The sequence below is a fragment of the Hippoglossus hippoglossus genome, chromosome 3, assembly GCF_009819705.1.
Source record: "Hippoglossus hippoglossus isolate fHipHip1 chromosome 3, fHipHip1.pri, whole genome shotgun sequence".
NCBI classification, from domain to species: Eukaryota; Metazoa; Chordata; class Actinopteri; order Pleuronectiformes; family Pleuronectidae; genus Hippoglossus; species Hippoglossus hippoglossus.
The window spans coordinates 6,268,127-6,283,705 of record NC_047153.1 but is presented as its reverse complement, the minus strand read 5'-3'; the positions used below and the strand labels follow the sequence as shown (position 1 = coordinate 6,283,705).

General features: G+C 41.2%; 1 protein-coding gene across 1 annotated transcript in view; it reads left to right on the top strand.

The window, feature by feature from the left end:
• LOC117756165 (A disintegrin and metalloproteinase with thrombospondin motifs 7) overlaps positions 1-14,121 on the top strand; it is a 67,171-nt gene extending 53,050 nt beyond the window's left edge. The window contains exons 20-24 of the mRNA XM_034576539.1: positions 200-352; positions 1,273-1,446; positions 2,068-2,214; positions 4,391-4,553; positions 13,344-14,121. Of these exons, the coding sequence (XP_034432430.1) occupies positions 200-352; positions 1,273-1,446; positions 2,068-2,214; positions 4,391-4,553; positions 13,344-13,489 (783 nt within the window). The 3' untranslated portion in view covers positions 13,490-14,121. The remainder of the gene's footprint in view (positions 1-199; positions 353-1,272; positions 1,447-2,067; positions 2,215-4,390; positions 4,554-13,343) is intronic.
• The last annotated feature ends 1,458 nt before the right edge of the window (positions 14,122-15,579 follow it).

Here is a 15,579-nt window from a genome sequence, read left to right as displayed (position 1 = left end):
CCCCTCGACTCTCACCCCTGCTGTGTTGGACATAGGATTGAAATAATTTGCATTTATTTGCATATCATCCGAAAACCGGAAGCCCCCCCCCCACACACACACACACAAAAAAAGTCTCCACATGATTTGCATTGTTGTCACTGAGGCATATTGTGCATCCTGAAGATTAAGTGGTGTAACCGTTCTTCTGGTGATACAGTGCTCCACCAGCTGTGGCCTCGGTGCGATCTGGAGGAGTTTGGCTTGTAGCACTGGCTCCGACTCCGACTGCGACCCAGCCAAGAGGCCCGCACCGGCCCAGAGGTGCTACCTCCGCCCCTGCTCCATGTGGAAAGTTGGGGAATGGAGTAAGGTGAGACTATGACCAGAATGTTTTTTTTATGATATGAGAATTGTTTTACTTTTACTTTTTTTTATTGAAATTGATACACCCAAAAAATTGCTGGATTGTAAAAATATCTTATTATGTCGCACATCATCTAACACTGAGTCAGGCTCAAAAAGTACAAAAACAATATGGTGGTGGCAAACACTTCAGGTCTTCTTATCTTTTCCTGTCCTTGGACGTGCAGTGAAGTGTTGGCATGCAAAGATTGTAAAGAATATTGTGTCAGATGAAAAGACCATTTACAGTTTGAGATGAGGAATAAAAAAGAAATTGCATACAGCTTAGAAAAGACAATTTCTGATAAACTGTACTGGAAAAGTGAGGTGGTCAGACAGAGATATCCTGAGTTATTTCTTATTTATGGGTATAAGTCTATAAATACACCTGGAAAAACATCTGAAACATCTTTTCATAGAACAAAGATATCGTTGCTTTTATTGGGTCCCTTTTATTTTCCATAATTAATTCCAGCCACTGATTAAATTATGTTTCTATTTGTTTTTAATCTGTTTGCTGTGTTTAAGTACGTTTCTTTTGTGTATGTTTGTGTTTTTTGTCCCCTCTTGTATTTCTATTTGAAACTTTTTAAACTTCATTGCTGCCCATCTTGACCAGAGCTCCCTGACATGGAACTTTCATGGTTAAATAAAGGATAAGTGAATGATAATTAAAAGAAGACTTGAGTCAGTCAGGTCAGAGGTCATCCAGGTGTAGTAAGTCAAAGGTCCTGAAAGTGCTTTTTAGCCTTGAAGACATATTTGCTGCTCGTCCATCACGTGAAGCTGTCCTCAGTTCTCCAGCTTCTTAGACTCACTCGTACTGGACACTTACACGCTCCAGTAGCTAAAGCTCTGTGATTAACTGTCATCCATGTAATTTCCCAGTGCTCCAAGAACTGTGAAGGTGGCGTTAAATCCCGAGAGGTCCAGTGTTTTGACATGAGGGATCAGAGGCCCCTCCGACCTTTCCACTGCCGGGCCATGTCCTCCAGGCCTCAAACCCAAATACCCTGTGACTTTCAGCCTTGTCTCAACTGGTACTCCTCCTCCTGGGGTCAGGTGAGTAGCAGCAGTCGTTGTAGTAGAAAGTATAGGTAGTACTAAAACGTGTAATTGAAAAACCTGAGTTTTAGGTGAATTTTCCTAAACTGGAATTGTACTAAGTAGAGCACATACCCCGCCACGATTTATTTCATCATGATACATTAATTACTTTTGGAGAAAAAAGCCCTCTCCTGCAATGTTGAAGAAAGTGGAAAACGTTCCTGGATCCCCCCCCTTAGCTGGATCTGCACCAAAATGGAATGGGTTCTTTCCTGAGCGACACCACATCCTTCCACCAAGTCTCGTGGTAACCCGTCAAGTAGTTTCTGCTGAAGCCTGCTAAACAAACACGTATGAAAACATAACCTCTTTGGCGGCGGTCATTATTTTACCCACATTTCATTATAGTTATATTAATGCATAAGGTTTTTTAACCTTATGTTTTTAATTTTCAATTCAAATAGCAGTCGTGATTTTGTAGAATGGAGTGATGGTTTAATTGTGTCATTGTGGACAACAAATAATTAACACCTATAGAAACCTGGAGCAATTAAATCAAAATTGTACAGTATGTACCTTCATGCAAACGCCATTTTGTGTGTGTGTGTGTGTGTGTGTCTGTGTATGTGCGCTCAGTGCTCTGAGGTGTGTGGAGGAGGTGAGCAGCAGCGTATAGTCACATGTCCAGAAGAGGAACGATGTGCCAGGGACCTTCAACCCAGCATCATCCAATCATGTCACAGCCAGCCGTGTGCTCAGTGGCTCACTGGATCATGGGGACAGGTACACTACCACACACACACACACACACACACACACACACACACACACACACACACACACACACACACACACACACACACACACACACACACACACACACACACACACACACACACACACACACACACACACACACATTGTTTTAAGAAATCCTTCAGTACATTTACAATACTTGCATTGGGCATGTGTTCCGTGTTTTTTGCACTGTAAAGTCAAAAGTCAGTGACCACTGTTTTAGATGGAGATAATTTATTGACAGGATCTAGAAAAGACAGCGAGAGAATTTGGACTCATTTGATTGGATTAATCCTGTTAGCTCACACATGTATATACTGTACTTTACAGTGTGTTTTCAGTTGGCTTTTAAATGCATTTCTCACCCTGAGACTTAACCTTGAACCACCAGACAGCATTTCACTGAGATACAGTCAACTGTTAAACGTACTGTGATATTCATTTGGTGGAGGAATCCATTGTAGAGGCAGCGACAGAGAGAGAAATGTATTGACTATTTCTAGAATGGCCAGAGAAAGAACTTCAGATAAAGTGATTGGATTAAAGTAGCTGAATAAAACTATGACCTGAACCCGGAGGAGCAACAAAAAATAAATGAATAGACTCGGTCGGGAGTTTTAAAGCAAAATCCTCTCAAGCTGAGTTTCTGCTTCACCGTCATTGTTCCGCTAGAATAAACACACTGACTTTTCTGAATGACTCAACTAACCTTTTTTTTCTCCATCAAGTAATGGAGGCAGGATTTTTGAAAAGCATAGATGATAGAATGTCACCTATCTGTGGGTAATTTCCCCAAAATCCATTTTATCCCTTTTGATTCACTGCGGTTAAAGCAACACTATATTATAAGTATTATATATAAGTATTTCACCATAAAACAGTAACTTCACTGACATGGAATATGGAGAATTGTGCCACTGTTGCTCAGTAAAAGTCCAGAGATTTCCCTGACATTTTCTGGAGTGAGAATGTTAATGTCCGAATCAGTTGCCCCAGACTTGTTCCATCTTTTTTTAATCGTTTCCTGCCAGCCCCCATGTGAGATATCCAGACAATGTTTCAAAGCGCTCATGTGAGAACACGGCAGGAAGATTCACAGTGAGCGAGTTGGTGCGTTGATGAAGTTTCGGACGCAAAACTGGAAGAAAAATATGTCAGAATGAAAAAGTGACATTGACAAATATGTCAACTGGGAAAGCAAGAACTGAGAGCTTCTGGTGACAAGAGCCAACACCAGTGTCGCTGTGCAGTAAAGAAAAACACGTGGTTTCTTCAGTGGAATTTATATGCGTCAATTCCGTGCCGCCTGCAGGCTGTACCCATGTCTGACCAGGACAATGTCCGACTGCGTTCCTCATGTGGGAAAGGCAAACTTTAACACACAATCAAACAGCTACAGGCAGTTGTTTCGAAATAATCCGACCACACTGGGAATCACGTTGTGTGAATATCAGTTGTGTCCACAAACGGCAGGTGTTTTAATTCTTTAAGTCTTTTTAATCCTTTGAACACATCAGCGGTGCAAAACAACCACGAGAGTCTAAGATCTTTAATCTTTAATTAAGCTAAAACATGTCCACTGCTGCATTTATATTAGAATTATCACTGAACTCATGCGATCACAAGATCCGCGTAAACAACTGCTGTCAATCAATCTTTATTTACTGTATATTGCACCTTTCAAACAATCAGTTGATAAAACAAGAATGAATACTATACTACAAGTAGCAGAACTTGCACGTACATCTGCCAAGGCTGAACAATATTAACACATGATTGTTGAGCTCTCACAGTGGAGATATGAATGAAACTGAATTCTTTCTTTGTGAGAAAAATAGTTGAAGAAAGTGGAAAAACAAATCCTGCCTCTTAATCTGCATCTTCGCCAAAATTGAAAAGGTTCTTCACGGGAATCAAACCTCCACTGGGTTTACTGGAAATGGGATCAGTAGTTTTTGCATAATCCTGCTGACAAATAAGTCAACAAACAAACAAACAGAAGCAGGTGAAAAACACAATCTCCTTGGCCGAGGTAATAACTGGAACAGAGAGAAACAGGATGTGATAACACTGATAATGTTGCAGATGGGATTAATCTATAAAATAAATAACGGGTTTTGACAATGTAAAGCTCAGACGACATGTTTTCCTCTCTCCTCAGTGTTCGGCCTCTTGTGGCGGCGGAGTTCAGCATCGACTCATCAAATGTGTCGACACTAAGGCTGAGACAGAAGAAGAAGTGGATCAAGCTCGGTGCGACCACGAGCCGCAGCCTGAGAGCACCCAGAAGTGCAATTTACAGGAGTGCGAGAGCGCCCCCTCTGGTGAGTAACCCAATCTGTAAACAAACTAATGCATGTAAGATTGTTAAGGGGTTATTCAGATAATCCTTTTGTCAAGTATGTGGAGAACTAATAGAATCGGGGTAATATGATTGCAGAGAGCCCAGTGAGGCTCCAGCTGGCGGTTCGCTGAGAAGATTAAACTCAAACCACTGATAAATGCTCCTCACGTCCCAGTTGAGAAACTGGAGGATTTATGTTTTGCTGCTGTCAACAACACATTCAGAGAGAACAAATAATTCTCCAGCCAAACAACAAAAGAGCAATATGTATACGTCTGAAGTGTCGGGGAAACTTCTGTGGGTGACTCACGGCAAGAATCTTGGATGCAGCACCGTGGTTTTCCATCAAGGTCTGTACAGTGTTGCTAAAAAAAAACATAACTCTTCCTATTTCTATATAGGCAATAACAAGTATTTTATTGAATTTTTTTAAAACATCCGATGGTCCCAGCTGTTTTGAGAATCCCTCTGACTTTGACGGCCCTCAACAGCAGCACTGCCATCGCTGGGAATCCACCAGCGCTTCCTCTCATGATGCAACATGGAAAGGCTGACAACCGCGTCCTCAAAGGTTTTCTTTGTCAAGCAGGGACAAGAGAAGAACTTCTGCAATCAAAGAAACCATTCAGCCACGTAAATTATGGGCCGTGCATCTTCCTTTTGCTTGAAACACATCATTCATGATTCGAGATTTCCATCTGCGGCTCTGGATTGAGTTAGTTTCCGTCACACAGGATCCCAAAAACTTTTTCAGCGGGGGCTGAGTTGAAGTTAATATCTGGCTTTGATGTGCATGTCTCTTTGAAGATGATCACAGGCCTCTGATTTTGCAGCAGTGGTGTTATTTTGCTCCTGAAGATGAGGAGTGGGTTACAGCGGCCGCCCCCCCCCCCTTCATCCCCCTCATAATACAAGACAGATCATAATAATCTCAGAATATAAATATCACTGTTGCAGCTCCTTTTTTATATTTGTGTGGCCTGCAGCTCCTCAAACATGATTTTAACTTTTTCTTTCAATTGTCTGATGTGAGCCACAGCACTTCAGTGGCATTTCTGTTTGATATATCGGATATGAAATCGCAGTGTTCTTCAGAGGGCAGCCTGTTACAGTCTGAGCGCCGGCTTCGCTGACATTTTAAAGGCACACAAGGTCTTTAAGTGTTATCACGGATATTTGAAGCGTATGATAATACGACAGCTGGCCATGCTAGAGCCGTGTGTGACCCATCATCCGCTCAGCAAAGCTTCAACGAGGCAATCAGGTGGTTGCAGAATATTTTCTCCTCCCGGTCGTCACACCAGACGAGTTTTCAGTCCTAACCTGCACAGACTGCTCCACGTGTAGTCGGCCTTAAAAGAGGGGAAACTCCAGCAGCACTTATTGATCAGACCACTCATTTGTACTTGTGATCCTCAAGTCATCCAAGGCCACGTACCGACACGTGCATCCTGGAAGGAGGGGAATTTGTAACAAAACTCCCTGCTTATGTCTTCACATTATCATAATTCACATGTGACACATTGTGATTGTATTCGCGTGTGCTGCTTTGAGTTTAACACAAATCCTGTTGGTTATTAAGATAAAAGAAACCAGCAGATTGAATCCAGAAGAAACCGTCAGAATAAAAAAATTAAATCTCCCTGCAATTGAATTTCAGATATTCTCTTATCAGGGCTTGTGGTGCAGGGGAGTCGTATAAAATGTTTGCTCGGCAGCGAATGACCTTCTTCCTCATACGAAAAAATGTCCCCTGACATCAGCACTTATTAAGTTTATTATTTAAAGTTATTTTAGGCCAGTAAAATGCATTGATGGCTCTAATCAAACACCTCGTGTGTGAGTCTCAATCATCGCAGCAGTTTGATTAAATCCACTCGGAGACTCTCATAAAGGTAACTCAATAAGTTAGAATGAATATGTGTGTGTGTGAAATATTGCTCAGAATATTTAAATTGCACAGTGATGCTTCACAAACATGACGATTGTCATCCTGCCCACTGGCGTAGCTGAGGCACTATCCGAATATATTATTCTATATTATATTGCCCAATAAATATTTAAAAGGAGGAAGGTGAGTTCACAGTGAAAAATAACTTACTGAAATAATCATCACTACCAGTAGAGAACAGCTTTCATGAGCAACAAAATACAGAAGATGCATATGAATAGCTACATTAAAATATTACCTACATCAAACACACATGTACGGTTCTTTAAAATTCAAATTCACTGTTATTTATTTAGTAGACTTGTGTCCTTACATCATCCAAAATGTTTCAAACAATGATCAAATCCTCAACTTTATCCAAGGTAATGGGACATTTAGTTTTGTGTCTTTACCTGTGGCTTTGTTCCTCTCTGCTAAAACCTCCGATGCCATTAACATGTGGCGAAGGAGAAACGCGCTGCGAGCTAATCAGTCAGTCGCCTATTTATACCTTACACTGTTTGTATTGGTCACTTATGAAGGATCAGGATCGGTAACATGAGTAAAACTTAAAAACACGACCACATGATTTGAGCCTGAGTTGTGCCAGGTACACTTTCTTCAATGGTAGTGAAAACTACAACTCCCATGATCCCAACTGCTTCACGTGGTTTTTTGTTGTGGTTATTGATTGAGGGGCCCCTCACGGCCCGAGGTTACATATTGTTCATTTATGACTTTTCAAAATACAAGTCCTACATTGAAACATAAACTAATGAATTATTTATGTTTGCTGCAATGTGACGCCCCCCCCCCACCTTGGGATGTTTTCCTTCCCTATAGTGAAAATTCCTAAAAGTCAAATCTGAATGTACACCGAGTGTTTTCCTTGAATTCCAACGAGTGCCTGTTTCCTCTCGTCCTGTCCAATCTCCTGAGCATCCCTCCACATCGCTGCTTATAGACAGATATTAATTCTGAGATATCCGGATGCTGCATTGATCCAAAGAGCGATTCCTAATAGGACACAGATTGAAATCCTCTCTCCAGACTTAATGGAGACTGGACGTGATGGAAGTGTTAAGTGATGGAGCAGAAGGTAATTCCATCTGCTGCACGGAGAATGTGCTTGCGTGTGGGCGTGTGCAATAAAGGCTTGACAACTGCACTTTTTATAGTTTTCTTAGTACCTAATCATAAATGTCAGTAATCAGCGTGGACAATGGTCGGGGAGGAAGGTTTGTCGGATCCGACTCGGACAACATTTCATCTGACATTTGATAAAGGTCACGTGTCGACATAACCTGCCGTTCTGTGAAATATTGACCGAAGCGATTCTCCAGTCTAATCCGTGTCTGAGAATGAGTCCGTGCCGAACCGATCCAAGTAACTTCAGGATCAGAGAGCTTTATTATCTTTGCACAAAATAGTCCAATGGAATTTACACATACATCTGTCCACATTCATAGATAATACAAGTTAAAAGATAAACCAGCATAATAAGTGTATCATAATAGGCACTATTAAAAATATAGTGCATATGAGTATAGCCAGTAGAGTCTCTTTAAATGTGCACTCAAAAAATTATTATTGATTTTATATATTTCAATTACACATAAAATGTGTGTGTGTGTGTGTGTGTGTGTGTGTGTGTGTGTGTGTGTGTGTGTGTGTGTGTGTGTGTGTGTGTGTGTGTGTGTGTGTGTGTGTGTGTGTGTGTGTGTGTGTGTGTGTGTGTGTGTGTGTGTGTGTGTGTGTGTGTGTGAGAGAGAGATAAACAACTCTGGGCCACAAGTCATTAATATCCCACCATGAAGTCCAGGCTGGTTTCTTAGCAGTAGTGGGATGAGTTGATGTGAGTTCCTCCTGCACATGGATGGTTTCTGAAGCATGGGATGAACAAAAAAAAACACAATGCTGTATTTCACATTAATGACGTTTCTCATTGAGCTCACTCTGCAACACGTCCTCTTCTTTAACCTCAGCTGCAGCGAGGGCACTGAACTCCCTGATCCTGAACTCCGACCCCTGCAGAAACGTCTGTGTTCAAATTGGCTTCCTGCACTTCTTCTACATACGAGCACATATGTCGAGATCATTTTGCTGTTGTCTGTGTTTATTTGATTTCACCAGGGTTAAGTTTTTGTTAGATTGAATTTTCTGGCAGCGGTGGTGAATTCATTTGAGACCCACCGCCGGCTATAGAGTAAACCAGGAAAGCTTTGCCAATCCAAACACAGTCCTGCAGTAAAAACACAGAAACCTAAGGTCGTATCTATTTCATTTTGACATTCAGCCGTTATCCGTGGTTTGCTTTTCCCACAAATACTAAGGGGTGTTGGGCACAAGTCAAAATAACATTCACGAGTCCTGGATCAAAAATCTAACTCATATCTCCACCAAGGCCCAACAGTCCCCTGAAAATCAACCAAGCTGCAACAGCACATTACACTAACTCAGAGGTATTTTATGCTCCACAAGAATGTGGAAAAAACATCAATATTATAGAACCTCGAAATACATCGAATCTGCTCCAAAAGTTCTTCCTTGGCCCATAGGCCTCCGTCTTCGACCAAGTTTCATGAGCATGGATTCTGTAGTTTGTGCGTAATCCCGCTGACAGGCAGACAAACGGCAATGAAAACATTAATGTATTAATGATTCCCGGCATTTTTTTAGTGACCCTGGTTTGAATATTGGACTGTTGCTCAAACCGTTGGGTTCACATGTCCTTGTGTCGACCCTCTGATGAATTCCACATCAGTTGGTTCCTAGCGGATCCTCACGAACTTGAGTGGAAGGTCATTTATAAGAGCGTGACCTGCATTTAGCGTGAGGGGTTTCAGAGACAGTCAGAAGCTAATGAGCTACATTGTGTGGGTTTAATGAATGAATAATAAAGTGTGTGGAACTGTCATTTAAAAAAAAAAAAAAGGTGATGCAGTCATAGTACTTTTGATTTCTGTTTTATAACACAAATCAAGTTATTAAAAATCAAATTACAGATTATTCAGTTTGGTGTAAAAGCTCTGCTACAAACCCCAACGGATATATTTGGGTTTATTGAGAAAAAAGTTAATGATAATAATAACCTTGCAGGTAGATTGATTTTTCTTATTACCTCCGCCAAGGTGCTTGTGTTTCCATTTGTGTTTGTTTGTTATTTCGCTGAATCATGTAAACTGATTAACATGATATTTTCTGGAGGCGTGAAATCATTAATTTCACTGTATCCGTTGTCGTCTTGCGTCTAATGACAGACGCTGCTATGTTCCAGAGTTTCTCTCATAATGATCTAAAAGCTGTTTCAGTGTTTCTTTTCCACAGGAAATAAAGTGACACATTTTTTTCATAATAAGAACTCTGACATTATCCCGGCAGCAACAGTGTCGAGTCACAGCTGAAGAAAGGTTGAGGGATGTGAGGTTACCTGAGCTCACCTCTCTTTTCTATCTGCACATTTCCAGCCTACATGTCCCGGTGAGGGGTGAAATATATTTTTTCTGTAATTTAAAACCACCAGAGGATTTTGGAGGCAGGAGCCAAAGGTCTAAGCTTTTATCCAGCAGTCCTCTAAAATATATTTTATCTATTTCACTGGAACCGACTGAAGTGACAGAAATATTAAACTTCACTTCACTTAGTGATAGAACAGGAATATTTCCTCCTCCTCCAGAGATCCCAGCCGGAGTCTATTATCAATATATGGTATTATAATGCATCAGTAGGACAATGTGAAGGGAGTCGTGCAAGGTGATACAACAACAGGGGAATTATCAGGTAATTCTGCAGCTTTATGGAGCTTCACAGAGCGTTTTAGCTCGTTGTTCATCCGTCCAGCCCAAAACTCTACTGCTCCGCTTCACCCTCACTGCTCTCAGAGTATTTTAGTCTCTTACAAGCAGCTGTATTCATGTAAAAGGCTCTGAAATACCAGTCGGACCCCATGTGCTCAGCAGGCCGACACAGATAGAGAGCAGCTGGTAAACACCATGAAGCAGTTAGCGGCTACAGATTCAGATATTTCCCTCTGGAGTTGGTCGACACAACTGAAGGAGAGTTCATGTTCTGACAGAAACGTGACAGCAAATGATAAAAGTGATGGTGTTTCTCAGTTATTGGATGGATTCCCAAGAAAGTTCCTATCTGAGTCTTTCTAGGAAATAATACATGGATCTTGATTTTTTTTTTGGGAATCAGGCATACCTAGGGCACTGATATCTATGAGTGTGAGTTATTTGGTGCAGCTTGATTGGATTTAAGGGACTGTTGGGCCTTGGCGGAGGTTTTCGCTCTGAGTGACTTCCTCTGTGGACAGATGGGGTGTGGGCCATTAAAAACCTCATTAACCTTTTAGAGAGGATCTTGGTGCAGACCTGGATAATAACGCTACGTGTAATTTGGCGATAAATTGGTCAATCAGCATTGGTGGAGGTGGTGCTCTCAGAGTCGCCTTCAGTGATTGACAGTTAAGCAGAAGTCCTGTCGTTGTGCAGTGAAGAACATATTCTTAGTTAGCACCCAAATATTATTTCATTTTTTTCACTTTTAAATTATGACTCGCGTGCTTCATGGTTTTGATCTGCACTTGTTTGTCTGACTGTCAGCTGGATTACACAAAAACTACTCAACCAACTTTCGTGAAATTTGGATAAACGGGTGGATCCAGTAATTTATTTCCTCTGTTTTTAACATGGCGTGATAGCGTGTTAGTGTTGGTGGAGGTATGAAGTCTCTGAGCACCCTGTAGTTTTTTAATATATTGTTCATACAGAGATATGTTGGTCATATAGGCTTGTGTAATATTTAATTATGCTCATTTCCATTCCATATGGTCTTAACCCTTAACTCTTGAAATGTTCCTCACTGAGCTGATGTCTTCCTTGGCTTGTCCATTTATGATGCTGTACTTAACCTTCTGTGACCTTTGACTTCAACCCTTTTTTTTTAATTAGGAACCAATGCACAGCCACATCCACTGATACCACTGATTCACAAGGCGAAGAGGGGCTGGAGAGCCGTAATTGGATTTTTCTTCTTACCTAACCCAATATTCTTATATTTTCAAACTGAGAAAGAAAAACTCATATTACTGCACAACTCCCGTGTCCTTTTGTCCCCTTCTGCTGTTCAGTCGGGGGGGTACGCTGCTTAGTCAAAGACAGCAACTGGGGGTGAGATGAGACGCACAAAGGAAATATTGTGCATTGAGCTGAAGCAGTGACCCTTGTCCCTCACGTGTCAACACCTATTGTATAAATCTTTTTTTTTTTCTGGTTCACTTCAGACTGCAGGGTTAGGGTTAGCTTGGGTGCAATTCCATAACATGAGCGTAGAGCTGAGCGCAGAGTGTGACTGTGACTTTCACTGCTCAATCAGGAGAGACTTCAACTTGTAAATAACAAAATCCATTGCTGTGCTCAGTAGAAGAAGGGGATGTGACATAAATAAGATGTTTGGCCCTGAGACTCCTCCTGGTCATCAAGGTTGAAAAGGGTTGCATAGTCGTATGTGAACCATGATAATCACTATAAACAGAATATATACAATGTGAACAGGATGGCACATGAAGGGTATTGAAATTGCACAGATAGATAAATGAAGTTAAACCTGAGTGACTGTTGTGCAGTCTCAGAATTTGTGGTCTACTTTATAAACAATAACACCGTAGACAAGCAGATGAACTGTAGATGATTAATTCCATTAATTGAGCTGTTTCAGTTTTTCTATCTCTTGTCACTTTCAAACGTTCCGATCATCATAATGTCCCAGTGTGAAAACCCTGATTAGATTTAATTAGCAGCTCTCAGAGAACCTTGAGAATTTAAATGTTTCTCTGCTGAATTATAATTCTCATATCTGTCCCTGTCGCTAAAAAGCACAGCACGCAGCAGTTTGCAGCAGATTTATAACTGACCCCTAATACTTGAATTGCCTGTGAAAGCCATCAGCGTTTTTCTTCCTCCTCTCAGAAACATTCACATTATTCCCCTCAGCTGAAATTACAGCAGGAAACTGTGGGTTGTGTTTTCCGTTCTTTTTTTCAAATGTAGAAATGTGTGTTTCTTTAAGGTGCGTTGGCCTCTGACAAACGGTTTTATAAGTTGTCTTCCCCCCCCCCCCCCACATTCATTCATTGTACATTTGTTGGAAAGTGCCAGAAAGCACAGCAACAACATGATATAAAAACTGGTTCACGTGAAAATCACATGAACTGAGAAGTGGAAAACCAACATCTGCAGGAGAAGAGAATCTTTTCTTGTGGTTCTGATTATCATCTGCCTTCGAGCGAACATCCTGCTAAAAGCCCAACAACTGAAGAATGGAACAGAATATGAAGTTAAAGCAACACTCAGTAACTTTACTGAGCATCAGCGCCCCCTGGAGCCACACGTGGGGATTTAATTCTGCTGGGCTCCTAGTCAAAGCTCTAAAGTGGTTTTCATGTGAAAATCAATGTGTTGACTGTGTCGTCACACTCACTGAACTGTAACACAACTGAACGGTGGATATTACCCACGATCCTCGGCTTCCTGAACCAGAAAAGCTGCCGCTGACACGGTGCAGTGAACTGTTTCAAGGTGTCTGTTCCTATTTGTATCCACTCGTGTTGTCAGTCCTTTTAAAAGACTGCACAAGATAAAACAGAAGCAGAAGCAGAAGCAGATGTTAAAACATGATTTGGCCTCAATCACTGATGTATTAACATGCCTGTGATTCATTCGGTCATCAGCCTGTGTCGACTGAATATGATCAGAATAAAGTCTGTGTCTCAGCTCTTCGTGTAACCTCCCTCTCTCTCTCTCCCTCTCCCTCTCCCTCTCTGTGTCACCCACACAGGAGCGGTTTGTCTTCGGGACCGGCTGACGTTCCGTTTCTGCCACACTCTCCGTGTGCTGGGCCGGTGCCACTTGGCCAACGTGCGAGCGCAGTGCTGTAAAACCTGCAGCCAGCGTTCCCGGCCCGGCGGGACGTCTCGCCGCTGAGGTGCAACAACAAAACACTCACTCTCACGCCAACGAGGGACACTGATGGCCCCCACTGAGTGATGAAAAGTACTGAAAAGGTTTAAAGTCGACAATCTGAGCCTCCTCCTCATTTCTTCACCACTACAGACGAATCATGAATGAGTCATATTCCAAAGCTGCAAAACTTTGGAACCATTATACTATTAAATGAGGCTGTAAGAAATTGAAAATATAACGAATCGTAGCCTTTTCTCTTAGTTAAACAATGAGAATGTAAACATCTGTTTTGCACTTATTTTATTATTATTATTATTCAGATTTAATGAATCAATATGTCCTTGTAACAGATGTGGTGCTACATTGAAATAGAAGAGTCTCCCTGAAATGTAGCCAGTGTCATAATACATCAATACATGTGTAGATAAACCACTTATTAACCGTTGGTACAATGCTTTCATGTTATTGACAGCAGCAGAGAGTGTACAGATTGAATCAGGTATAAAGTTCCCAGTGTGGTTTTACGTTAAATGTGGTACAAGTTAAATAAGTGGTGCACAAATTCCTCGTGTGACGTAAATAAACAGCTGACCGCTCGCTAAGCCCCCTGCAGCCCTTAGATACAGTTGCTATGTGCCTGTCAGGCTTGACAATCACCTTCAACAGTGGTTGATCGAACTTTGTGGTAAGTTTTGAAACAACGTGAGCTGGATTTCAGGAAGAAGTTGACAAAAGATAAAAAGGTGAAACCAGAATGTCGCTCAGTCTTCGCCAAGGCCATGAATTCAATCAAGCTGCGCCACATTTCACACACTCATAGATTCTATAAATCTTTTATAAATGACATTTTTTCATCAAGATCCGTGAGTTATTCCCGGGGGAAATAGTAAAAGGTTGACAAAAAAAAATGTTTTATGTGGCAATGTTACAGGAGGTGAAAAAAAACATCCTCCTGTCTCATCCTTCCACCAAGTTTTCTGACTATCGGATTCTGTGTTTTTTTGTGCTGACAAACAAACACAATCTAGGATGTCAGTCAGTAGAGTTCATACCTCTGCGGAGGCCCAACAGTCCCTGTAAATCAAGATGCAACACATTACACATGCTCATAGATTTTATAAATGTTTCATGAATGATATTTATTCATCAAGATCCATGAATTATTCCCTGGAAAAAAACAGTAAAACATTGACAAACACCTCATCTCACAATGTTAAAGAAAGTGAAAAGAAATTCAGCTCGTTGATCTGGATCTCCAAAATGTATTGTGTTCTTCTTTCTGTGTAATCTTGCTCATAAACAAACATACAAACCAACTAGTATACAATCAGACAATCAGAGATATAATCTGAGTTCATCCACAGCTTGACAGTTTCCGCTCCTAAGCTGTGATTGGCCAGTTGCTGTCTGGCGGAGCAGGTTTTAGCGAACGGTCAGTTAAAAAACGTCCGATGTCCACAGCAGCTTGTAAGAGTCCTTTCTTTTTTTTAAAGCCAATGTATCTAACACTTGATGTTAACATTTCTTTTTTAAGTCACAATATAAAATGTGATATGTGAAAAGTGGAGGTGCGGGAAATTCTTGGTGCTCGAGGCCACGCAGGCTCCAGACGCTTCAGGTCGGGTATTGGCAGGGCCAGTGCCTCATCTACTTGAATATTGGGTCATTTGATGTCAATATGTGTTTATTAACCACTTGATTTGAAATGGAGTCAAATTCAGCATTTCAAAATAAATGTTTTTTTTTTTAAGCAATTGTGAAAATGTTTCACAAAGTGTCACATCACATTTGGTTGAATAAGTAATAATTATTAATTATAAGTAATTATTATTACTTATTCAACCTGATCCTTATAGTTGCCGTTGTGTTATTGACACTTGACTCCTTCGTCTTTTGTGCTTCTTCCTACATTCACAAAATCCTTACTGACACTCACTGTGTGTGTGTGTGTGTGCGTGTGTGTGCGCGCGCGCTCTTGTACAGCTCTCTTTGTGAGGACCAGTTTGAGTCTACAACCTACGGAGGACCTCACTTTCCCAAAATGTCCTCACTTTGTGACCCCCTTTAATGGACTGTTTGGGGGTTAAGACTTGGTTTTAGGGTTAGTTAAG